At 40.5% G+C, this 27072-nt stretch overlaps 1 protein-coding gene across 1 annotated transcript in view; it reads left to right on the top strand.

Annotated features, from left to right (window-relative positions):
• Nucleotides 1-27072, top strand: part of ZNF536 (zinc finger protein 536) — a 226591-nt gene that overhangs the window by 43559 nt on the left and 155960 nt on the right. Inside the window, exon 2 of the mRNA XM_065416755.1 lies at nt 18138-18290. Within this exon, the coding sequence (XP_065272827.1) occupies nt 18138-18290 (153 nt within the window). The remainder of the gene's footprint in view (nt 1-18137; nt 18291-27072) is intronic.

Genomic DNA, 27072 nt, shown 5'->3' with positions numbered 1-27072 from the left:
TTTAATTTATTCTAATATATGTTGCTAAAATGTAGATCATATGCTGTTTTGGATCATAATTTTGGTTACAAAAATTGTAATAATCATAGGTGGATTATATCTGTGTCTTGTCATATAGATGAGAAAATGTGTTTCTATGCTATTTTTCCCTAAGGAGAAATTGAGGGATAAGGGGCATGAGTTGTGAGTAACATTGCAACATTTACGGTATGCTATACTGCAAGTTAGACAGCCGCAGGTTGCCCATGACAGCTGACTTGGGCTCGTGGGGTTTGGGCAAAGGGACACTTTGCAATGTACATGTTCCGGGTCGGGCTGCAGCCTGAGGTCTGGGACCCTCCCATCTTGCAGGACCTTGAGCCTGGGCTTCAGCCTGAGCCCAATGTCTACACTGAAATTAAACAGCCCATTAGCCCGAACCCTACAAGCCCGAATCATCTGGTTTGGGCCAACCACGGGTTTTTAATTGCAGTGTAGACATACCCTTAGGTTTCACACTAAGGCATGGGGTAGAAATTACCTTAACAGGATGGATATTTACATTCTAACTTGAAAAAGTTTTGGTGAAAGAGTATCCAGATTGAAAGGAGTATCTTAAAAATCAGTTAGTATCTAGAGTAGATAAGTAACACTTCAGCATGACTAAAAAACAGTCAGTTGAAAAGTTTTATGTAACAGAGGAGGAAACTGTTTATTGTTTCATGATCTAGTTCATCACCTAATGTAGCAGTACAGGCCACATCTTTGCTCTATGTTTTATTTATGGTCCTGTCTATGGCACTCATCAATGTAATATCCGAGTGCCTAAATCTTGCTCAGTAGCATCTTCCTATCATGGTTTAAAATAAACACACAACACTAGTCTCTTGGTCTCTTGGTTAAAGGCCTCTGGCTGCAAATTTATTAATAAAATTCATTATGATAGTAATATAAAATTATTAACTGTTACCCAGTGATAAGTCCCAGCAGTCCTACTTTAATTAAAGTATGCCAGCATGCCTATGGGCAACTCCATCCCTAGTCATCCATAGATGCTCTACTCTGAACTACAGCTCTTTGTCCCACTGTGGCTAGGAGCCCTCTTAATGTACCTGTGGCCAGTATAAGACTAGTACCAGTAACATTACTGACATCGGTTTAGTCTCCCTCTCCCAATGTGTATCAGTCCTTCATATTGTCCCAAACACCCAGTATGCTGGGGTAGGCTGGCTAGTCCTAGGCAGCTTTCAAATATGTCAATTGCAAGCCAGTTTGTTAAGCACCACATTCAGCCTGGGCTGCCAGGCTGTTGGAGAGGGCTCCCACTAGCACCCCCTGAAAAGGCCTGGAAACGTATTCCCACAAGAGCAGTGGCTTGCGTTCTCAGGATTTAAATTAGTCTATTCACTGTGTGATGTTACTTCTTGTAGAGTGTCTTAATTTAGCATAGAGATGAACCAAAATTAGAACCTTTAAATTGCAGGGGTAAATTTGGATTTAAATCAATATTTCTGAAGCCATCCTTACAGTTTTGTTTCTAGGTCAGAACCAAAACTGGAAAGGACTTGTTTTCTACTTCCAGTTCACAGGCAGTTTTATGAGCACAGTTCAAGATGTTGAAAATTTCACAAGAATATGCCTGTCTCCTTATCTCGTTAATCCAAACTCTATCTAGCACCGCCTCACTGTGGTGCCATGGAGTGATATACTATTGCTAATATTGCTGCTATTGAAGATGTGGAAATCTTGCAAAGTCATTTGATCTCATGAAACTTCTGTCATTTGGTGCTGAAATTCCACAAGATGAGCTTGTCAAATTTCAGTGCCATCAGACCTGATCCCTACCGCTGAACCCTAAACCAAATCCTTGACATGCAATTTAACTAAATTGTGGCCATTTTGATAGGTGGAAGGGAGACAAATATAGTATTTTCAAGTCTGTATCTTTAAAGTCATGGTTATACTAGCAAGCTTATTTAACTTCCATCTCTCTCCCCCTCCCCTTTGGATTTTCCCACCTTCCCTCCCTCATACCATTGCTGGTACAAGATGGTCTCCCCCGATGCAGCTGGGTCTTACCAGTCCTTTCACAGTTCCATTCCTCAGAGCAGAAGATTCAAGGCCTTCAAAGTAATGTAGTGGGAAGAATTAACTGGACTCACTCTGTCTTCTCTTCTCACTAGCCATATAATAGTGGGGACAGAGGTCTGTGGCAAGCAGGCCCATGGGTTCAGACACAATTAAATGGAATCATGCTGGAGGCCAGTTTGTGCCAAATATCTGTCCTATTTGTTTCATTGCATATAATTTAATATTTGAAGTAAAACCTGACACACCTCTTCCCAGAGCTTATCACCCATTCTTTCCTCACACCATTGGTTTCAAGTTGTTTTGGGGCTGTAGGAGTTGCCTATACCCCGAGATATGGATGTGAGTCTTGAAGTGGCAGGTGCTTGTCTTTTAACTTGCAAGAAAAGGTTCCTTAAGGCTGCAGGTTCTAGTCTCTCACACCAAGGGATGGGTCTTTCCTGATTGCTATGTCCAAGAACTTCAGCAGCAAGCTCTGACCTTTACAGCCATGGCAGATGAGCTTGTGAGAAACTTTCAGGCAGGTTATCAATACTGTCTGAAACATCAGGCAACACTCTTATACTGGCAGTGAAGTAGAAGAGACTAAGCCCAGGGGAGAGCACGTAGAAGGTAACTTTCCAATTCAAATGTCTATCTATATATGTAATTTAATTTTTCAAGATGATATTTTGCAAGCTTTAGTTCACGCTGTCAGCTGGACCCTTTTGAAAGCTAAAAAAACAATACATGACTGAATTATTTATGAGACCAAGGTTGCTCCTGTGCATGCAGAGTAACGTTTTTTATAAAACTTTTAGCACCGGAGTTTGAAGAAATGATGGTGTTGTGAAAAGGCCCATGTGGCTAAGGGAGTTGGTGTTTGACCCTGTGCTGCTAGTCCTGATTAACCCATAGCTAGTGTTTGTTGTAGTTATTGAGAAGCTTGGATACCTAAAGCCTCTATTCCTTCTCCTGTCCCCCCAATTAAATGACAACTAAATAGCATTTGACCAGGCTGTGCAGGTGTTAAGTGAATTTGAGCAGTAGTTACAAGTGAAGGAGCATCACCCTAGGAAACTTGAAGAGGTCCCGTAGTAAACCTTGGGGCATGGAATCTGTGCAGCCTGTTGAAAGTGACAGAAGACTGTCTTATCTAGTATTGAAGAAGACAATTGTTAACTTATCAACTCCAAGGAATTAGTGGGCTGGGGAGACTGACACTTCTTGTCATTGATGTGTTGCACCAAAGCTGTCTAGGGTAACAGAAATTCAAGGAATGCTGTAGTCCAAAAGAAGACAGCCAAGACAGCAAGGAAACTTGAGGCAGAATTATCCAGAAACATCAGAGGTTTGATAAGCCTAGCCATCAAGTCCACAAATACTCAAGAATAGTTGGAAATTTGTAGCTGGTGAGATCAGAGACAGGATGAGTTTTATAGAAGTGAAGACACTAATAACAGCCAGAGGGCCAGGGCACACCCTGGCTTTCATATCTACAGATGGAGACCCAAAAGGCTTCAGGGCCACATTCCAACCCAGCACATGTAAAATAAGGCTCAGGATTTAAATAGCTCTTTCAGCATACTGACATGCATGGCCAAAGTCCAACTCTGACACATGCAAAATTAGTTTCAGGATTGTTCCAGCCTACTGAAAGCCCATGCCTAAACCAATCAATGCCACAAGCTCAGCTGAATCAGAGGATGGCCTGTTCAAAATAGTATTCTTACTACTCATTGACAGCATACACCATAGAAGTTCAAATGATGTTCATGTATTGTCATATCAAGGTGTTGTAAGATTACTATAGATAGACCAGCTAATATGTCACCCTTTGTATTTTTATTATCCAGGTATAGCATGCTGCTATATTATTATTGCATACTAAGACTACTATACCAAATTAGGCTAAAGGTTCAGTTACCAATGTACCTACTGAGTTACATAGTTAATATAATAATGGAATAAGCCCATTTATATGGTATTAAGTTAAAAGGTATCCTAGATCCAGTATATCTATAAGATAATGTTAAAACAATGCAAAATACCACACCAGAAATCTTTAAAGGAACCGTCTCAAAATTCAAAGATCCCAAATTTAATCATTTTGTTTTCTTTTTAATATATTTGACAATGTTCATGTAATTAACACATATGAGTCTTTAATTTTTATTTCCAAAAAGCCTTTTAAAAAAATCAATTGACATCAGCATCTCAGAGTTGTTCACCAGCAACTCTTTAATAACTACCTAGTTTGTCTGCAAAACGGAGGACAAAAGTTGGAAGGAATCATGTTTTTGTCATATGCTATAATGGGTTATTTTAAACTGAAGAAAATGATTTCCAAAGCTAGGCATACTAGTTTGACCGTGGTTTTTTAATTCAGAAACAGCATTCAGATAACCTTGGAAAGTAAAAAGTAACAAAATGTAGACAATTCACTATAAGGTGTCTAAATATTGTACTACATGCCATAACATTATCCACTGTTCAGGGATACACTAACACCTGTGCACAAAGAAGTGAGTTAAGAACGGAATGGCAATTTGTACTTGTAATCCTATTGCTTTGGTTAGGGGAAATTAAACTCGTAGTAGTTTTTTTTAGTACATTTTTAATTACATGTTTTTGTTTATATGATTTTGATTACATTTTTGTTTTTTCCTAACTGGGTTTACATAGAGGAGTCTGTGACATTTTTAAAGTTTTAGCTGACATGTTATTTCATTAAAATAATGTGTAAAAGTTTTGATTACTTCAGATATGTGAAGTGCTGTGCTGGATGCCACTCTATGATAAAATAATAGTGAAACTTCTATAATAATACCTGGATCTCAGGGACCTATTGGCAACTCTGTATTGTTTTTTGAGCAAATTTGGCCATGTTCATGGATCTGACATGGAGACAGGAAAAATCAATAGTTTGAGCTTTTGGGTTTGTTTGAATCCAGAAATCGAAAGTGAAAATCAAGCGATGCAAACCCACATTAAGTGCTACTATGGTTAATCAGGAAAAGATTTTCAAAGCCTCTGAAAATCAGCAGGAGTTGGGCACCCATTTATGCCTATGAAAATCTTCCCATCAGAGACTACAGTCATGGGCACAGTTTAGAACGTCGACAGAAAAAGAGAGGGACCAGAAAAGGGATTCACACAACCCCCTGCCACCTGAATCCACCATGTTTCTTATAGTTTACTTACCACTGACTTGGGTTCTCTATTTCATCCAAATATCCACACCCTGAAGCCTACATGCTATGCCACATTGATGTGCATGTGCAGCTCAGTAACTAGACTAAGGTCAGAATAAGGTCCATAACCCTTCCTCCTTTACCTTATTTCCAGAATACACAGAGATACTGTGGAAAGAAATGTGGAAGAATCAAGGTGAGTACGGATGAGGGAGGACAATATATGCATAGAGCTCCAGTTACTTGTTGTTTTAGTTGATTTGTTAGTAACCTCATTTTCTCCCTCATGAAGCTGCCTCCACAGATCTTCACTTTTGGAGATTAATCAGCAGTAGCAATCCATCCCAGGAGTAGGAAATCAGGATTATTTAATTAAAGAGGGACTGTAAGGCAGCTATCCCAAATTTGGTATCTGAGCTAGTCTTGGCTTCAAGAGAGCAATGCTGGGTAAAGTGTTTATCAAACTCCATGTTGCAAATCTCAGAGATGGGAATAGGATGCAGACAGGCTGTAGAAGCTGCTGTCACCCTAGTGGTATGTTTTTAAGGCCATCTGGTACCTGAACACCTGCCTGAAAATAACACATCTAAAAACAAAAGATGATCCATTTGGATTGCTTCTGCACTGAGTTAGATTCCCTCATTAGAATTTTCTCCAAATGTAATAAACAATCTGGACGGAGTGTGGAAAGACCTTGTCCTATCCAGGCAATAATTGAGCTCCCCTTTCACATTCAGCTGGTAGATCAAAGCTGACGCAGGTGAGTCAAGAATTTGGGTAAGAAAAGATAGACTGACTCACATGAAAATCAGAGACTGCTTTAGACAAGAACTTCAGGTGAGGATGACGCATATCCTACCCTTGATTAAAAATACATGCAAGGGGAATGGACTAGGAAGTCTTGGAGTTCACTTACATGTTTTACAGAGGTAACAACCAAGGAGGTAAATTTCAAGGTTTGTAAGGGTAAAGGACGATGGTGAAAATAGCAAATGAAAAGTCCCAGAGAAGATTGAAAAAGCCAGATTTAAATCCCACACAGTGGTTGGACTTTGCACCAAAGAATAAGAAATTGGTTCAGTGGTGGATCAGTAAAAATGGATGCTTTATGCACAGGGAGGTAATAAGGAGAAATAGACACTCAGAAATGTACTTTCAAAGAAAAAGAGAAAAAAGCCAGAGCTCATCACTGAAAGTAGATACACTCACATGCAAGATAGCAAACAAAAATGAGGCCCAGACCCTGACTGGAAACCTAAATGATAAAGCATCCTCTTTTTAATGCATCCACTTTTCCTGTGGAAGACTTATAGGAGTCTAATGGGACTTCATGATCATTTGGCAAATCCAAGGATTTAGCATTTTGGGGGCCTATGATCCATGCAGACAAATTAAGCAAAGTGGGATCTGGATTAAAACACACACAAAAAATGCCACTGAGAGAAAAGATCAGACAGAAACAGCATGTTTCCTCAGCCAAAGCCTGGAGACTGGAGTAGCAGAACTGAACTGTTCATGCAAGAGTTGGATGGATCAAGTGTGCTGACTTCTGTCTCACCTTTTGAAGGATTCCAGAAAGTAGAATAAAAGGAGGGAATGCATACAAGAAGTCTTGTCCCGTACTAGAGGAGAATTCACCTGACAGAGCCCTTTGGTCTGTGTCTGGACAAGTACAGAAGTAATAGCACTGGGCAAAAGTAGGCTTGGGGGCACTCAGAAATTGATCTGGTTCCTTTGAATGAAATCGCCTGCCAAATCATTTTTCCCTGGTAGATCTGATGTATAGATCTCAGAGGAATATGATGAATCACTTCCAGACAGCTGTAGGAGGAACAGATTCCTCCTTGGTACTGTAATTCAGGTGGTACAGTGCAGCAGATCTGTCAGTTAGCACTGGTACTACCCAGCCCTTAGTGAGCAGAAGGGAGGTCGCTAGGCTTAGATGTACATCACTCAGGCTTCTACTTGCTCCTCCCTGCTTCTCTGTCCTCCTTTACCTACCTCATAGTATTTGGGTAACCCCCTCAATTCCCATATGCTGTGTAAGTGTCAGCCTGACTCTCCATTGTTAACGTAGCACCATTGGTGCTGCCCCAGGCATACCCTTAATGTGGTTCTAAAGTAGCAGCAATGAAGATAAACCGCCATATGTTGTTTATAAAAATATCTTATATGTATATAGCATCATGCTGCTGTGCTCCCAATAGCTAAAAGTCTTTAACAAAAAAATTAAAAAGCCACATTTTGTCATCACACAGTTGGCTGGAACCCAAGTCATGCTTTGGAAGTTGAGCTACATATGGATCAGGGAAGGAAGATAGGGAAACAGTAGAAGCGTGAAGGAGGTAGACTGAGAGGGGAGGGATAGGAGAGAACAGGAGAGGAGATGAAAGGAGGGCGAGCTGAAATCAGTGCCCATAATAAGTTAAATGGATCTTCCAAAGACCCTTTTCTCCCCAAGAGTGTCAGTTTTGGCAGCTCAGGCCTTTAAGCAAAATAAGAAAACCCAATATTTTACACTCTTAAAGACATAGTCTGCCCATCTCCAACTTCTGTTGACTTCAGTGGTGGACTGTATGTAGAGATCTGAGGGCACAACTTGCCCCTTATACTTACATATATTAACTTAGTTAAAATATAATTAATACTATTTTATATACTGGATCTCTAATGTGTTGTAGAAAGGTGTGGTTTGGCTGCTGAAGAGTCATGGTAGTCTTCTTTGAGAGATCATTTACATGTATTCAGAAACCTCCTCAGGAAACCTTTTCTGCTTCATTCAGATTGCAGTTTTTATGTAAGCCAATAGATCATTATTTGTAATAAATCATTATGGGCCAGATCCAAATCCCAATGAAGTTAATGGACAATTTCCACTCGACTTCAAAGAGAACTGGATGTAAGATAAGGATTTTTATAATCATCCAGGCCCTGATTTTCCAAAGGGATCGCCTGCACACACTCCTCCTTTACTCCAGTGGGACTTTGTGTAGCAGATCCCAGCGTCTGCAAGATAGAGGGCCGTAGACTTGACTTGGCTGGGACTACTGCTGCATATAAAATTAAGCATGTATATGAATGTTTGCAGGATTGGTGCTTTTACTGTAAGCTTCTTGGGGCAGGGACAGTATCAGTGAGCATAGTATCAGTGATGAACAAAAACTAAATACTAAAAATGAACTATGCAGTTTATGAATTAGATTAATGATCACTATGCATTTCATACAATATTTAGTTTTAAATAAGTCTAAAATCATACATAACAGTACTATGCTGTAATTGCTGATCATGTATCTCTTTGTTCCAGACACTTTTCTAAAAGAGTATGTATTATGTATGATGTGACCTTCAAATGTCATGAATGCATTGTGCAATAAACTGTCAATATTTGTGGTTATAAGGTACTAGATGACTTTTACAATAATTGGAACAGCTATATTAAAAGCTTGGATCACTCAGCTGGTTAAAGAGAAAGACACAGGCCAATGTTCATCTGGGACTTTCCTTCTGCCAGCTATTAAATGAAAGATATTGCAAGGTGCTTAAGATGTCTTTTTTGTTTGAAAAAGAATATGGCAAAAAAAAGTCTCTGGGGAAAATGTTATCTCTAAATAATCATTTTTTCCTTTCAATGTGCATAATTTTCAGGCTAAACTGAGCTCCATAAGTTAATGGCAAGTGACCAAGCTTATTTTTTTTAAACATTACAACTTGTTTTCTGTGTCTTTTTTTACAGAATTCTTCAAACAAATCAGACAGCCAAAAAGATGTATTTAAAAATTACTTTTGAGGTGTTCAAATTATTTTTAAAAGGTTTTAAAAGCTACAGACTTTTCTAAAAAATAAAATACCTACAAAAAAATCTGTTGGGAATTTGTGACTTAAAGCAGAAAAAAACCTCTATAGTTTTAAGTTGCTTATTTAAAAGTGTGGTTAGGTGTAAACTACAAATAGGGTAAGAAATATAGTAATAACTGGGATGTAAGTTGCTTATCAAATATTTGCATTGCTGTAGAGTATTTATTTATACTGATGCTTAAGGTAGGGCCTACAAAACCCTCCTCAGAAAGCATAGTGTAGTGAAAAATACCATATTATATCAATGAATTGCATAAATGAAATACTATGGTGTGATATATTTTTGGACGATGGGCTATGAAAACAAAATTTTTAGCTACTCAGAATACCAGTTAACGTGTCTGCTGCCTTCAAAGTCAGTAGTTGTTGCTTTACCAGTTACTGACAAATTGCTTAGAACATTTCCGACTCCCTTTCCCTCATGCATGAGATAACACCTAGATAGCTCATTCCAGCCTGAGGTATTGGCTATGATAGGCTTATGATCACTTGAGGTATATTGTGACTCTTCCCTCTCATAAATAGGCCTTAACATTTTTAGCTCACCAGTTTGAATTTTCAAAACTAGTGTACCTACTCGTGCACTCATTGATAATGCATATACACTAGCTGTAAGTGCCTTTCATTTGCCCATTCAAAGGACTAACAGGGAAGTCTGATGTCACAAGTAGTATACTTTTTATTTATCAGCTGAACCTTTGGTATAGTCTTCATTCGTAATAATACAAACAGAATTTGGCTGTTGCTTTCTCACTGGCCTCCTTTCCAGTTCTTCTCTAAAATAGCTCTCTGTTTAAACAAATTCTTTGCCAATTCATATTAATGCATAACAGTTTAAGATTACCATATATAGTCATTATAAAACCTAAATGCTTGATGTAACAATAGAGGCATCAAATTGTCACTGACCTAAAGTTACCAGAGACCAAAATACAGTTAGTTTTTCAGTAATATTAGAATCCTTCATTTTAAGCCATGAAGTTCACTAACAAAAAGTTCAAGCATTTGTGATGATTATAGGGGTTTAGTTTCAAAATATAAGTGCTGGTCCAGATTGTACTCTCAGTCACATTTGTGCAGCTTTATTGAAGTCAGTTGGGTTGTACAGGTATAACTGAGGGCAGAACTGGGTCCACTGAACATAAAATGAAAAAAAAAAGTTTCCGCTGAAGTTTATATATTTCATAATTTTGAAAATGATTCAAGCTAACTCCAAAGTATAGACAGAATAAGAAAAAAATGATGCTTTCCCAGAAATTGAATATTCTGTGGTATTTCTCAAGGTGAGAAATGGTTTAAGTGCAGGCAGACCTGCAAGCCAAAACAATGGTGGCAGGTTTTTAGCATCTACTAAATTGCTGCTTCACCTCAGATTCGGAATATAGTATCTCCTGTTCAGAGAGCTACATGCATACTGTGTGGATCAGACTGGGTAGTTTTATAGATATTTTAAAAATAACAGTGATCCTAACACTTCATGTTGTGCCATATTTCATTAAGTTTTACAGGCAGTTCTAAAGAACTGCAAGTATTTTAAATTTCAGAAATATATGAAAACATGGGATTATGTGGAGCTTTAAAGATTTTTGACCATATTTTCAAAGGGACCTCCAATACAGTCTGGAAAATGTGTGTGTGCAAATGCATACTTGAGTGTGATTACCTATTTTGTATGTGATTGCCTTTCCCATGTGATTACCTATTTGTGGCTAATTTGGCTATCCTTTTGTCACCAAGACTCCAACTGCCTTCAGTGGGAGTTTAGCCTGCAAAAGGACTGCAATTTAGCTCCTTTGTACATGAAAGTGCCTCTTCGTGTATGTGCAAGTACAGGGTTTCACACAGCAAACAAATACATTTGTAAATTTTACAGGGTACATTTGTACCTTTGACAATTTGGGTTCTAGGGTGGGTGAAGTAAATCCTACCTACCTAACTACTATATGTTTTTATTTTTAGAAAATTAGTGCATTCTTTCTAGTCATATTTATTGAAACACTACATAAAGTAGGCCACACAGCACTGATTTTGAGATCTTGAGGAAAATGTACACAATTTTCAAAGAAATCTTGTTTGAGTGATTGTCCATATGGATTCCACTTCTGGTGCACATGACCCCATGCATGTGAAAGAGGTTTCTTTTTGGCCAGCAGTGTGCACTGGTACCTCCGCCCTGGATGTCCTCACATCCCCCACACCCATGGACATAACAGGCAAAGCGAGTCCAACCCATCCTTAACTTCCTTCTTCCTGCCTGTGGCAGTTTGACAGAACTCCTACAGTGTCCCCCTGCTCCTCTGCACACTGTGTAATCATCTGCTAATGTAGACATAGCCTAATGACTTGTCCAAGGTCAGGCAGCAAATCTGATTGAACAAGAATCTGAACCTGGGTCTCCTCTGTCCCAGTCTAGCTTTATAAACACTGGACCATCCTTTGTCTCTCATGTCTCTGTCTCAGCTCATGCCTCTAGCTGAAATGCAGCTCATAGCCCAGATTGGCTGGTCACTGAGTAATCACAGTACCACCTGAGACTGTGGTCCACACTTCCCTCAATACCAACTCCTCAGTACTGATGTTTCCGGTACCAGTAAGCTCTGTGGTTGCAACTCTGACATTGACCTCTATGGTGCAGATGTTTCCTGCACCAACTTTCCCAGTATCAAAGACATTCATCATACAGTCGTAGTCAGCCCAGCTGTCCTCATCTGCTGTTGTAAAGTACTCTGCTAGAAGTGCTACTGCCTCAATACCACTTACTAATATTACCTCGTTACTGATGAGCTCTCCTGTTTAGGTTGCTGGTGTGGTTTGAGAGTGCCCTAGGACACTAGACAGGGAGTCCCCCCTTGGAAGAATTATATGCTTTTCTTCCTCCTCTTCCAAGAATAGCAGGGAGATTTCCCCCACCATACCCCTCCCTCTCCCTCTTATGAGCCATATCGGTCTGATACAGAATCTTGGGATCACTCTTACAAACACAGATCTTAGGGATTTCATGGGGAACATTTACTTTGGTTTCCATCCCGTTGGCCTCCAGCCCCTACAATGTTCAGTCTTGGGTCATTTGGGGCTTCTTGTGATAAGCAATCAGTTAGGAAATCTTCCTGCTCTCACCCCCACAAATCATCGTAGGTCTACTCAAGAGGTTCAGGAGGTACGGTGTCATAGTCTGCACCAGCAGGAGCATGACAACAAGAAATATGATGGAAGATCAATTGATTCCAACAGCAATATCTTCCCCCTCATCCAATGAGGGAGTCTTCCTTTCTACTCCTAGTCTGCTGGATAGTTTTAGGACCTTCCCCGACCTCTAACAGAGCATGATCCCAGTGAAGGTAATGCAAGAAAAATCTCACAAATTACTAGAGATTCTGCACTCCTCCATGCCTGTCAGTGAGGAGTTGTTGGAACACCAGCATCCAGGGTACCCCTGTTCAATGAAGCTAAGAGGCATTGTCAAGTTCCTTTTAAGGGATTTGAATATTTCTACATCCACTCAGTCCTGGGCTCAAATGTGGTAGTGGTGCAAAAAAGTCCAAAAATTGTTAGAAAGAGTTGGTAGAAAGATCTACTACATTGCTAGCCTCTAGATGTGCATTTTGAATGATCTGATGCAACTATCTGAACTGGGTCATGTTATCACAGTCCATAGAGAAGATTCCATGGGAGCATAGGGAGGAGCTAAAATCTCAAGTGTCCGAAGGACAAATAGAAGCCTGAATATCTCTGCAGGCTGCTCTAGACACATCTGAGATGGCAGCATGTTCAGTGGCCACTTTCACTGTGATGCACAGGACTTCACGGCTTCATTCTTGTGGACTACTCAAGTTGTTCCAAATCATCATTGAGAGCATCCCATTGGAAGGTTATGAACTATTTAATACGTGAACAGATGAAGCCCTGTATTCATTTAAAGGATCTGAGAGCTGCTCTTCACTCCTTGAGTGCATACACTCCAGCCACAAGGAGAAAGCAGGCCAAAACTTAAAGCCTCATCAGACAGAGGCCCTCTACCTCATATTACTGTAACACACACAGACAGTTGGAACCATTGAGAAAGAAACAGAACTTCGAACACAGGCAGCCCTCTGCCTCATCCTCCTCTGCTTCACACTTTGCATCTACCTTTAATAGGTTTAATGCCATTTTTGAGAGCCAATCAGAACCATGTGAGGATTTATACCTTGTTTCCCCTGCTTTTGTCAACCACCATTTTTATTTTTAGGAGGCCTGGACCCAGATCTCCTTGGACCAGTGGGTCCTGGAAAGTATAAACAAGGGAAGTTCCAGCCAATTCCAGTCCCTTCCTCCTCTCCCCACTCTCCTTCCCTGTCCTATTTTAGGGACCCCTCTCACAAGACACTGTTAAAACAGGAGGTAGATTCCCTTCTGCAACTCAGAGCAATGGAAGAGATGCCCCTGGAATTCAGCGGCATGGGGATCTACTCCCATTACTTTTTTAATCCCAAAGAAAAAGGAGGGCTGGCATCTGATTCTAGAGTTGAGATGCTTCAACAGATTCATCCATCATTTCAAGTTCGGGATGGTAGCCCTGGCCTCAGTTATGCCCTTATTAGATCCTCAAGATTGATTCAGTGGTCTCTGCCTTCAGGATGTTATTCCCATCTGTCCATAGATCCAGCACACAGAAAATACCTCAGATTCATAGTAGGGGACTCTTACTACCAATGTAAGGTCCTGCCCTTGAGTCTCTCCATGGCACCAAAAATATTCTCTCATTGCCTACTGGTCATCACAACCCACTTAAGAAGATACGGCATTCAGGTATACCCATACCTGGATGACTGTTGATCTGGGGAAAATCTCCCCAGCAGGTGACCAGGTTGATTCTCATGATATTAGGGCTCTTTACCACAGTGGAGCTCAAGATCAATAGAGAAAAAGCCACACTTTCGGTAACCCAAAGTATAGAATTCATACATGCTTTTACCCAGCACTATTCCATAGCTGAAGCTTTAAGATCAGATGCCTGCTTTGGTAGAGCTGTCCTGCAATCCTTGTTTAAATAGGACTTCTAGCACCTACTGTCCAACTATGAGGTGATTATTGGTGGAAGTGGAGTTCATCTGGACAATCACTCAAAGAAGAAAGAATGGTTACTTACTCTGCAGTAACTGGTTTTTCGAGACATGTTGTCCACATGGATTTCATAACCCACCCTCCTTCCTCACTTCTATGGAGTCCTATAGCTACAGGATTCTGAATTGGCGAAGGAACTGAGGGAAGGTTGGGTCCTCTCTGTCCTTTATGTTCTTGAGTGGAAGATATCCATGGCACAGGCATGGCCCTAATGGACAGTCCTAGCCAAAAAAATCGGATCTCATGTGCATTGGGCACATGCGCACCAGAAATGGAATCCATGTGGACACCACATCATGAAGAACCACAGTTATTGTAAGTACCATTCTTTTTCCTCTTTTTTTTTTTTTTGGTCCTTGGAATTGATCAGCTCAGAGACTTTCTCCCCCGCCCCCCAAATCCCGATTAAATCACAAGTGGAATAGATTTGGTAGGACTAATCCTAGTTCCTATATGTCCATAGTGAAACCTTCCACAGATTGCTGGCACAGCTCAGTACAGCTGGCAAGTTTCCCACCAGTGAAATAGTTTGGGGATGGATGGGGGCATGTTGCAAGTCAGTGTTGCAGAGCCATGTGGAGAAGCTTTACCTGTGCCTATACCCATTATTGTTAGCTTAGTGTTACTGCTGCTAGCCCCCTCACATTTATGACTATAGTTCTCTTATCTTACAGATCATACATGTAAGCTAATTTTTTCTTAACCCTCTATCAGTTGTTTTAAGCCAATGAATGTAACTTATCAGATATCGAGTCAAATGGAACTTAAGAACATGCTTTTAATTAGCATCTGTATAAGTGCTTTGATGAATGGGAATGGTTTTCTGACTCCGGTCCTAGTGAGAGGAGAGATGTGAGGTAGGGTCTGAGAGGGACAGACAGCAACCATGAACATACATTTTCATTGACTGAAGTAAAAAGAGTTAGATGTAATTCAGGTAGCAGTGACCTCCAGCACTTTGGTGGGCTCTGTAAGCAGAGAACATAAGAATGGCCATACTGGGTGAGACCAAAGATCCATCCAGCCCAGTATCCTGTCTTCTGACAGTGGCCAATGCCAGGTGCCCCAGAGGGAGTGAACCTAAAAGGTAATGATCAAGTGATCTCTCTCCTGCCATCCTCTCTTTTAAACCCTGTTATAGTCCTAGCCTTCACAACCTCCTCAGGCAAGGAGTGAAGAAGAACTTCCTTTTATTTGTTTTAAACCTGCTGCCCATTAATTTCATTTGGTGGCCCCTAGTTCTTATATTATGGGAACAAGTAAATAACTTTTCCTTATTCACTTTCTCCATATCACTCATGATTTTATATACCTCTATCAGAATTGAAAAGAGAAACCCTCAACACAGCTTTAAAGTCTTAGGAATGTGTTCACTGTGGGAAGAAAATATTCTTATAGGTAAGGCCCTGTTGGAGTAAAGCCTTTAGCGCTATCTACTGTATGTCTACTTAAATTAAAGGAAACTCTTCAGACCACCCACATCTTTCTCTGCTTCATTGTTGTTTTCAGTTTGCTTTTTCAGAGGGATTAGTGCTAGAGTAAACTCCATAGCCTCACAGCCTCAAAAAATTCAGTTCTGTGTAAAGTGAAAATTCGACTCTTAAATCTGCAAAGTGAGCTGTTTATCTTACAAATTTATTCTTTTTTATTGGGCCACACATATTCTAGATAGAAAGATAAAAGGGAAATAGATAACAGACCATCATTTACAGTGACATATAGCAAAACATAACTAGTACTCTTATTCTGTAAATTCATCCTGAGTGGCTTGTTAACTTTATCTATATATTTATCTATAGTGTTCACAAAGTGTTTATTGATCAGTTGAGAGTTTTTCTTTTCATTGTCATCATACATACAGTATTTTGCACTTCACAATCTCAGAAATGCTTTTCTCTAAAGTAGTTTTGGACCTTATCATATAAAACTCTTTTGTTGAACACTCTGTACAAACAAACAGTGGAAAATCAGAATTCCTTGGGCAATTCGGAAATATAGGTTTGCACCTATCTATGTGTGCCTTGATCTTGAAAGACAGCATATTATGTTACATTTAAATACTTGTGAATAATTCAAAATGACAGTTACTGGCCTTCTACTTAAATATTGTGTTTTAACTCTGCAATATTTCAAGTAGAACGAAGAACTTTCAGAGAATATAGTCAGGCATGTATTGGTTTTAGAAAGCTATGCTTTTTCACCTTTTAAAAAGTGACCATTACAAGGCCGAGTGCAAGTATATGGCAAAGCATATTCCTGATGTCTTTTTTTACAGATGTTTCAGCCATAGAAATATTTGCATTTCCATAAAGAAACTATTCTTCTATTTAATATGGTACAGAGGAAAACTAGCTGGGAGTTTAGAACTTTAGATTTCTGTTACTAATTATTAGATTTTTATATTGTTTGCAGCTTTCTTAGGTAAGAGCATTTTGTTGTTGCAATTAAAAATATGACTCTTAAGGCTTTTCTGGATTCACAAGTTCACACATAGCTCTAGCTGTTCTGTCAGTCTCACTCGTGTTTTCATCACTCCCCAACCTTCATCAAAATAGTGACAGTGTCCATTATATGGTATTTGCTTAAAATTTCTACTGTTACCTTGTTCAGTAATGCAGTATTGGGGTCTGTGCTACTGAATGTTTTTCTTAAGCCAAATGTTAAATACTTTTTGTTATGTCCTATCATTTCTGAATAAAAGACAACTCCGTGTAAATTGCATTCCATCTTCTGATAGCTTTGGTTACACAGCAAAAAGCTGAGGATGGAACAATTTTAATCAATACTTTATGGGGAAAATTATCAAGGCTGTGCACAAAGATTTAACTATATGTTTCCTGTTAATATCAATGGGAGCTGCACAGCTTAACCTCTGCACACAACTCTCAAAATGTACCTCTGTGTAGTCTGCCCCTGTAGTATAACAATATTGTAATTCCATTTCAAAATTTCTACATTTGCCATCCTACTTTCTCTGCTTTTGTACTGATGCATGTATGTCACATATTACATGGGAAATCTTCATAAATACAAAGTGAAATTTGAGATATAAGATTGGTTTTAATAATCACCTTTTAAAAATACCCTACCTTTTTTGTAATTTTCCTGTCAGTCTTATGCCTAAACTGTAACTCACTGTGTTCATATCCTGCTTGAAGCATATTCCCAATAGCCATATTGTTCAAAATGCATGAGAAAATAACATCTTTTTTTAATTAGAAGATCTAAATGGTGTCATATTAGACACAGCAGCTATTGCAGTAAGATGTACAGTGAGCGTGCCCCCATATATGAAAATGTAGAGGAGAGTGGAAGAGAAAGTTCCCCTCACCTGGCCTGCTTTTTCATTGGCTTTCCCTGACATTAAGCCAGTCATTTTGCCTTGTGCAGCCTAATGCCAATAATGGAATACTGTGTTAGAAAGGTGGCATTATCTGTTCCAATTTGTCTGCAGAAAGGGAGGCAGTGTCACTTCTTCAATCTTCCCCAATATCTTCACAACTGTATTGTTGTTGTTTTTTAATTTTTTAATATAATTAATTAAAACTTTTTCATATTAAAATGCTCAACTTTTCAATAATAATTATAAATTAACCATATTTAACAAAACAACTTTTTGAAACTTTTTGGGAAAAAATTAATAGGAACTAAGCAAAAGAAGAAATCAAACCAGCTGCTGACCCAGCTGTTTCCTTTCTTGTATAATTCAGTTCAATATAAAGGTACCATATGCTGTTTAAAGTGATGTTAGGAAAGATGAAATAATTTTAAGAGAATAACAAGAAAATACATGAATTGTCAGCATTCTGTCAGATTTAAAGAATGAAATAGACAGGTGTAGTATTGACATGTTTAACTTTGTGTTGTGTTAGCAGTTTCAGCGAGAACAACTTCTGACATGTGCTGAAGTGATGTGAGAACATTTCTGTGTTTCAGACATCGGAGAAGAAGCTGGGAGATCAGTAGGAATCCAGCAGCCAGCTTTACTGAGAGACAGGAGCCTTGGTTCTGCCATGAAAGACTGTCCATATTGTGGAAAAACATTCAGAACATCACACCACTTAAAAGTTCATTTGAGAATACATACAGGTGAGAGGTGCAGGAAAGTGTGGGTTTTCTATGCCATAAGGTAACAGGCTGGGGTTGTCAAGATGTCGCAATACATGTATGGATGGGAGTTGTAATTTCCAGTATAGACTGGTACTCAGAGTCCGTTGAGAAAGATATATGGCAACATTCCTAAATAAAAAATACAGGAATGGTTAGATGGAGGAAAAGGCCACTTTAACAGAATCATCCTTTTCCAATTGTGGTTGTCTCAGGGCTTGTCTGCGCAGTGTTTGAGTTCGTACTAGAGGGGAGTAAGTTCTGGTGTGCACTAGCATGTTGTGCACCACCCTGCTGATGTGTAGGGAAAGTTCCCTAGTGCATATCAATGGGGTGCTGTTTCAGTTGGGACTGCACTAACACACTCTAAGGAACTTTTAGTGTGCTCCCGCAGGGTCCACAAAGGTCAGTTAGTGTGTAACACGCTAGCGCATACTAGAATGTATATCCCTTTGGTGCGCACTAATGCACTGTGTAGGCGCACCCTCAGAGTCACCTGCCTTCTTCACTGTTTCCTTCTGTTACCCTGGTTCTTCTGCATAAGTCTATTTCAGACTTAGTGATGCTAACTGCTTTGATGGCCTCCCTTAGCATATATTTAGGGATTCTCTATGGTTTTGCTCCGTTATTATTTTTGTTCAATTTATTCTTAATATACTCATTTTAACCTCTTCCTGTGTACATGAACACTTTAGCTTCTTCAGTTTTATCAAATATGGGTATAGCTTGTCATTTTAATGTTAATTTAGAATCTTGTCAAAGTCCCTTTCCATGTGTCAGAGGCTGGGTTTCCGAGCCCAAGCTCCAGCCTGAGTGGGAACATCTACACTGCCATTTTTAGTTCTGTAGCACGAGCCCGAGTCTGTAGACCTGGGCTCTGAAACTTGCCACCATGGGGTTTTTTTTTTTGTGAGAGCCCCACAAACCCAAGTCTGTAGACCAGGCTCTGAGGTTTTATTGCCGTGTGGACGTACCCTATGATACTTTTTTCCATGTGCCTGTATGGGATAGTATATTCTGAATTCTTCAGGCCTACAGTAACTCTGGGAGACTCTGCAAGGTGGGAAAAGGAGGATTGAGCCCTCCCACAAGTTAAGTATATTTGTCACATGACATGGGTGGCAGGGACTCGTTTCTCTCTCCTCCTCTGGAAGCCATGCATGGGGGGTTATTGCAGGGCTTTTGTGGATAGTATCTGCTTAGGACTGCGTAGGCTGCGTGTGGATAGGTCCAAAGTTGAGACTGGCATGGGCGGTCAAGAGCTCATATATTAATTACCCACATACAGTCACTTCTGCTACTCACTGGCAGGTATGGTTCTTTCCTTCCTATTCAGCAGGATAGCCTGTTGGGTAATTTGAGTGGCTCAAATGGGTGGTCATCCAGGATTTTCGCTGCCAGTAACATCCCAGTTATTTTAGGAAATATGGAGCCAATGGTGTATACACTTCTACAGTTCATAGGCACAATGAACAGGATTAGGAAATACTTTCCAGCTGTATCTCTTGAGTTTATTATCTTTGCCATTTTTTCATTCTACAAGGTATGTTTTTTTCATATGCAAATGCTATTTGTGTACCCAAATCAATGATTTAGGTGTCTAACCTGTTTTCATGCAAACATGTAATTCTGGAGTGCACAAAATTGACACTGCATTATTGGGTATGCAAATGGACAGACTGCTTTTGAAAATATGACTGGAAGGGCTGAAAATCAGCAAAAACAGGAAATTGAAAGGAACAGATGGAGCTTATGTCTTATCTCTTCTCCTTGTGTCTTTGAATTGTGGTACAATGGTTGACTATATAGAGGCTGCTTTTAAGGTCACTTTGAAAATTTGGCTTTAACATTGTTTAATTCATATAGAAAGTAAACACTTTAGGATTGTCTCTTTACTACGTGTTTGGAGTTTGTACCATTCACTGATCCCTTTATTCACTACTATAATAAAAGTAAATAAATAGTAATTACATTTTTTTAAAGGAGTCTTGTAAGCATAAGTTTTAAACTATTTTAACCCGTTTCTAATGGAAGATTTATAGAAAAAATATTTTAAAATAACCTGAGTGCAGTCCTCTTTCCTTCCTCTATCAACACCTTATTAAAATTAAGTGGTCATTCTGTTTGTTGTTTTAAAGATGACACTGATTATGCATTCAGTATTTGTGGCTCAGAATCCATGGACAATAAGTGAATTACAATGGAAATATTCCATAAAAATTGTGCTTTAAAATTTACTTACAAAATCAAAACAAAAAGATAAACCTTCATGTAAATAAAGAAAAGAACATGATTTGGGGAAACATAGGCCATGCAAACAACGTTTGCAATGTATTTAAAAAAGCATAATCATTTTAAAATAGATAAAGATCGATTTCCATTGAACCAAGAACAAAGTATTTCTAAAATTATGAGAAGAGTATGTTTAAATGAAACAGTGTGTGTTACATATAATAAATAGTCATAATAAACATTATAAAATGGCAAATTACAAGAGTTATTAAATCAAAATTCAGTTGTTATGCAGTAAATGGAAATGACGTAATAGATACCAATTATTAAGCAGATATTATATTGGTGGTTTTATACTTGTCTGTGACTGTATTTTGTCAGTTCCCTGCATTTTATATCACACTCTGTCTTTATTATATGTCAGGATCATATAACTGACTGATAAAAAAAAAAACATTTCACTGTATTTCTCCACTACATTAACTCAATTACTGCTCTTGTTCTCATGGCACCTGCTTGTCAGAGATGAGCTTAAGCAATTTAGAAAAAGTTAGGTTCCTTCCAATGTGTGGGTGCTTGGAGGCACACAGGTAGAGTGGCTTGGTGCCCCAGCCAACACCAACTAACAGTATGACTACACTGCAGTGTAAGCCCAGGCTCGGGCTCGGGCTCAGGCTCAAGCATGATTCCCCTTCTGTCTATACACAAATCTGTCTGATTCAGGCCTGTGCCCAAGCCCCAGGAACCCGCAGGAGCGGAGTGTTGGAGCCTGGGTCCTGCAGGGTTTGAGGCCAAAACCCCATTAGTTTGTAGTGTGGACATAGCTTGGGCCCAGACCCGCTGGCCTCAGGCCCTGAGTGTCTGCTAGGTGATGTCCTACAATCCCGTAGGTCAGTGCTCTTTGTCCTCTCTGTCCCAAGAGTAGCCAGTCAACTCCCAGGAAACGGAACCAATGCCCCCTTTGTCAAGTACAATAGCTCGGCATTTAAGCCTTGCATTTTATTCTGACTGCTGAGCTGCAAACACATCGAACTGTCTCCTGTGTTTGCAATGGATACCAACCAGAAGAAGTCCTTTGCCAATTGTGCTGCTTCCTGGCCAGATTTTGGTGAATTTCTGATGCAAGGCAAGCAAAAAGTTCGATGACCATGTGTGCCCGGAAATAGTGAAGAAGATGGCAGCATTGGAAATTCACTGGACCGGTGACCAATGTCAGGAGAGGACTATCAGAAAGCCAGGGATGCAAACCACACCTTTTGGAACTCGCTGTTATCCCACCTCTTTTACGAGGAGTTTGACCAAGCGCTGGGTAATGCACTGAACACTGACCCACTAGACTTCACAGCAGTCTGGTCAGCCAAGATGGTGACTCTCTCACCCCTGAATCTAGAATAGGACTGGAGGGGATACAGCAAGTGCTGGAAGAGGCTACCAAAGTGATTCTGGTGCTGAGACCGGTCCCTGAGGAGGCTTTGCTGCTGGAGCAGCTGCAGAAAATCCTGGGTCCCTACTTGGAGGAGCTTTTCAGTGCCTCCCCTCCTATCCCCAGAGTAGCAGTCCGCCATGGAACCTGAACAGAAACTGAAGAAGCAGAAGTCACCCTTGAGCCTGGTAAGTTTCTGGTTCCATTTTTGTTTTTATGAATATAGTAATGGGAGGGATTTCCAGTTTATGAACCAATGCAAAAGTTATTACCAGCCACGGGTAGCAGCATGTATTTGCTAATGGCAGATTGTACGCCAACAGCTTAGCATCCCTTCCATCTGTCCCCAATACCACCACCTCATGGAATTCAGAATGGAGAATCGGAAGTGCGAACTGTGAAACAAGCATTTAAAAAGTTTTAATAGAAACTTGCACATTCTTGCTACAACATGCCAGGGTATGAAAAATGTGAACTTTATATTAGTTCCCCTATTACTACGCCACTCCATATCAGCCTAAAGGTTTAACAAGCCATCTGTAATCAATGACCTGTAGGGGGGAAGGGTGAAATTTACATGTATATTAACAAGTGTAGTCCATTTAAGCTAATGTAGTCCCTATAGTCCATGGGTGATTAAATCATTTGTCCAAAATACAGGTGTATGCAGTCAAGAAATGTGCTGAGGGGTAATGGAGTTCTTGTCAAGTCCATATTAGTATATGTGTTTGCATGCAGTCATAACTGGCTGTATTGGAAGCTGTGGGGAGGCAGTAATCAATGCAGATGTAACACCAACAGACCCCAGTCATTGGTGGGCGGGATCAAACCTGGGACCTTTAGAGCTTAGTGCATGAGCCTCTACTACATGAGCTAAAAGCCAACTGGCTCTTAACTAAGGCTGTAGAGTAGACTCACTTCATCTTTCTCTTTAAGTGGTCTCAGTGCCAGTAGATGGGACAGAACACCACACCAGAAGGTGTGTGGGTTACACAGACACTAACAGAGCATCCTGTTGTTTGCCTCATGATTTTTGACCCAATCCCAGGTGCTGATAGCTGCAAACTTTCCCCATAGCAGGAACTCCAGATAGGTAGTCACATTTTGGGAAAGGGCATATTTTGGGGTGCCACGTGGGTAGGTGATCAGCCCACTCCACTCATAGATGTGCTCTTCAGTCACCATAAGTTTGAAAACTTATGTGGCATACATGACTGGCTTGCCACCAGCAGCTTGGAATAAAATGTCCCTTTGCCATTCTGGAACCACAAGAATTGTTATGTCCTCTAAAATATGGACTGTCTGCAATGATAGAGAGGGATTGTGTAGTACACCATGATCCACCTGCTCCTCCAGTGCCCAAGGTGGTCTACAATTTTTAAAGTAAACCAATTGTGATTTTTAATTTACCATTCCCTGTGCCCTCTTTTCATTGCTGCTAACCTGATTGTGTCCACAGAGCTTCTGATGTCCGAAGCGTATGGGGTCTCACAAAGTATCATTTTTTGGCAGTCAAATTCCACAAGGATTTTTCCTGTTGTTATGCCCTGAGTCATCTGTGAATTACTGAGACAATAATGTACTCTTTTATGTCTGCTTGCAGGTCTCTCAACCGGCCCTTGTACCTCAGCAGCTCAGACACATTCCAGCGGAAGCCTAGATCTCCGTACCATCATGGATTGGTCAAACAGGAAGATTTTCTGTGATGAGCTTATGTTTGACATTCTGGACAGAGTCAACAAGCAAGTGCAATACCACAGAGAGAAGGATTCATGGCAAGTAGAAAGGCAAGATGAAAAGAACAGGCAGGCTACAGAGCAGGAGGAGAGAATTGCTGCCATGTGCTCAGACCCAGGAACACTTTGGACAATTCCATAGTTGGGTGGCTCATGCAACCAGGCCTTAACAGCAGCTGGACAGGGCAAATCTACTCCCTGCAGTCCTCTATCCCCTTCAGGGCTTTCCTCCTCCCAACATACTTCTGTCCCCATGCTGGCCCTCTCTCCCTTGCAGGCCTCCACACCCATGCAGTGATGTCAAGTTCATGCTAAATGCACAAGAAAGGAAAAGGAGAACATGCCAGAGGACACACAGATTTAAGGGATTGTTTTGATGGCACTGGTTCAGTGTTTGCACTTTGTACTGTTTGGTTAATGCACTTTGATTTATTACTGGTTTTGCTGAGTTTTGATGTTTTAATGGCAGCTGGGCTGCCTGCAATGCTATAATATTGTTTTTTTTGTAATACATCCATGTTCACAAATAAAGGTTTTTATTTAATTAAGAAAGTTTATTGCCATCACTACATCATACAATGTGCATTTGAATAGTAAAGATAAACACACAGTAAGGCACAACAGAGAACTTGCATCCAGACACAATTTTTGAGTACATCTATGTACAACGATCCATAATGTAAATGCACAGCCCCCCTTTCACAAACAGCCATTTCATCCATAAGAAAATTTCATATCAACGCCCACATTCACTGCATACAGTGACAGTATCCTCCTCTTCATTGTGTGATGTGACAGTACCTCAGTACCATGATGTGAGTACTGTAAGCATTGCTGTACAAAAACATTCCTAAGATAACTATCCCCCATCTTCCATTGCCTGTGCAAGTCCATACTATGGGAGTGCAGAGCCCCCCTGATTTTTGTTGCTAGGGTGCATCCTGTTCAAGCTGTGATGAATGCACTTTCTGGCTGAGTGCACTGAGTTCAGCAATCCATTGCTGTCATAGTCACTCAGGGGCAAATGGCTCCCTTTTGGCTTCACAAAGATCATGAAGACCACAGCAAGTCACACTACTGCAGACAGCCCTGATGACACCGACATCCAAACGTCTGTAAACAGCACCAGCAGGATTTCAGTCTGTCAAACGCACAGTCAACCGCCATTCTGTACCTGCTGAGTGTGTAACTGAACCATCTTGTGCCAGGCCCTCTGAAATCAAGATAAGGGTTCATAAGCCAAGGCAAAAGGGGTTACACAGAGTCCCCCAGGATAACAGTGGGGATAGTACCTCTATGACAATGTCATTTGGTGGGAATAGTGTCCCAGCCTGTCCATGAATGTAGATTCCTAACCGTCAGAAAACCCTGGCATGATGAACATTTCCAGTGCAGCTCACATTGGCATCCATAAATCAGCCTCTTTGGTCTACAAGGGTTATGCATAATAATGAAGTAGTGCCCTTTGTGGTTTATGTACTCATATACTCCTTAAGGAAAGCAAACTGGGGCACCTGAATCCCAGCAAGGGCCCTGGCACAGTTTGGAAAGCAGGGCCGGCTCCAGGCACCAGCTTAACAAGCAGGTGCTTGGGGCGGCCAAGGGAGAGGGGTGGCACCTGCGGCAATTCAGGGGCGGTAGGTCCCTCACTCCCTCTAGGAGCGAAGGACCTGCCGCTGAACTGCCGCCGCCGATCGCGGCTTTTTTTTTTTTTCTTTTTTCCAATTGCCGCCGCCGATCGTGATCGCGGCTTTTTTTTTTTGCTTGGGGCGGCAGAAATGCTGGAGCCGGCCCTGTTGGAAAGCCCATTTTCTCAAAACGGGCAATTACTTCAGGGCTATTGTTTATGCCCATTGCCTTTGAGTAAATCACACTCCCAATTTCCTCAGAAGCCTCTGCCACCACTTTACTCACAGTTGACTTTCTAGCACCAAATTGGTTAGCAATGGATTTGTCGCAGAATGAGGTAGCCAGCTTCCAGATAGTTATAGCAACTTGCTTCTGGACTTTTCTAGCCACCCTCATACCACAGAGACTGTTGTGTCATGATGCTGGAGGGTTGGGGCAAGGTGCTCATAAAGCCATACAAGGTAATTGATTTATTGGGGGGAAAGTACAAGGCTTCACTGGGCAGGCTAAGTTGAGTCCCAACATCTTAATGCAGAGATTAGTTCTTCTCTGGCTGACTGAACAATATTCAGTCAGGGAGGAATTTTAAAGGGAGCATGTCAAATTGATATTTGGCTGCCTCGTGAGAGGAAGAAAAAGCCTCTCCCCCACCCCCCAAAGCAACTGGTGAAAGAGGTGGTGCCTTAAAGTAACTCCAGTGATGATGGAGGAAGGAACCTTAATGCAGAGATAGTTCCTTTAAATCAGAAGATCAGTGTTATGGGTCAGAAGGGGTGTGTGTGTGTGTGTGCAGATTGTCCCCCTGTAACATTCCTAGGTTACTTCTTTATGTTAGCCTGTCTAATTGGGGAGAGGGCCCTTAGTTTCTTGCTTCCACAGAACTATTCATTTTAGTGCAGTAGAGAGGACTTTACTGCATGCTTGATCCCTGCAGCCAGATCAGCTGTGGTATGGCTGGACAGACAAGCCCAAGAACAGGGAGTTGTTCCCTGAGGAAGTGGAGAGCTCATTTGCTTCTCTTCTACCCTCACAGCTTCTTGCTGAAGAGGTTTTTGTTGGTTTGGGGTTATTGCTTTCCATACCAGCCTGACCTTTCTGTTAGATAGGTAATCCTTGCTGTAGAACATCTACCTTCTGATCTTACATGAGTCAGAAGTCTGTGGATATTTTGTGTTTGGTAAGAGTACCGCCATGGTCAGATGTGACTCTCACAAACATATTGTTTATAAAAGCTAAGTGGTATAAGAATGGAATCACACAGCTGCATACAGATTGCAGCTAATTCTGAACTTCATTTGTACCAGTGGAAATCAGGAGTGACTCCATTAAGTCAAAGAAATTAAAGATTGTAAATAAGAATTTGAATCTGTGTCTAAAATTATGCCATGCTAGTAATAACTGATATTAAGCATACCAATAAATGAATTAGCTAAATCCTACTGTTTCCTTAAATCATAGTAAAAACAAGATCATTCTTTAATATAGTCATGTGATGTCATTCTATCCAGTCTACATTTAAATATCCCCAAAATACCTTACAAAAACGAAATGAAATGCAGATAAAGTATGCAAGTGCAAACTGGGATATTACTAATAAAATACAGTGTGTATGAGTGGAGAGTTTGACATGCTGGGTACTTTACTTGGTTGGATATGACTATGCACTCATGGGTTGTGTAGTCATCCTTTAGAATATTGATTCTATTCTCTGCTACCACCCTTATGAGAATTAGAATGCTCAACA

This window comes from Emys orbicularis, chromosome 14 (genome assembly GCF_028017835.1).
Source record: "Emys orbicularis isolate rEmyOrb1 chromosome 14, rEmyOrb1.hap1, whole genome shotgun sequence".
Lineage (NCBI taxonomy): Eukaryota > Metazoa > Chordata > Testudines > Emydidae > Emys > Emys orbicularis.
The sequence above is the reverse complement of the archived record's forward strand: the minus strand, read 5'-3'. Positions and strand labels throughout refer to the sequence as shown.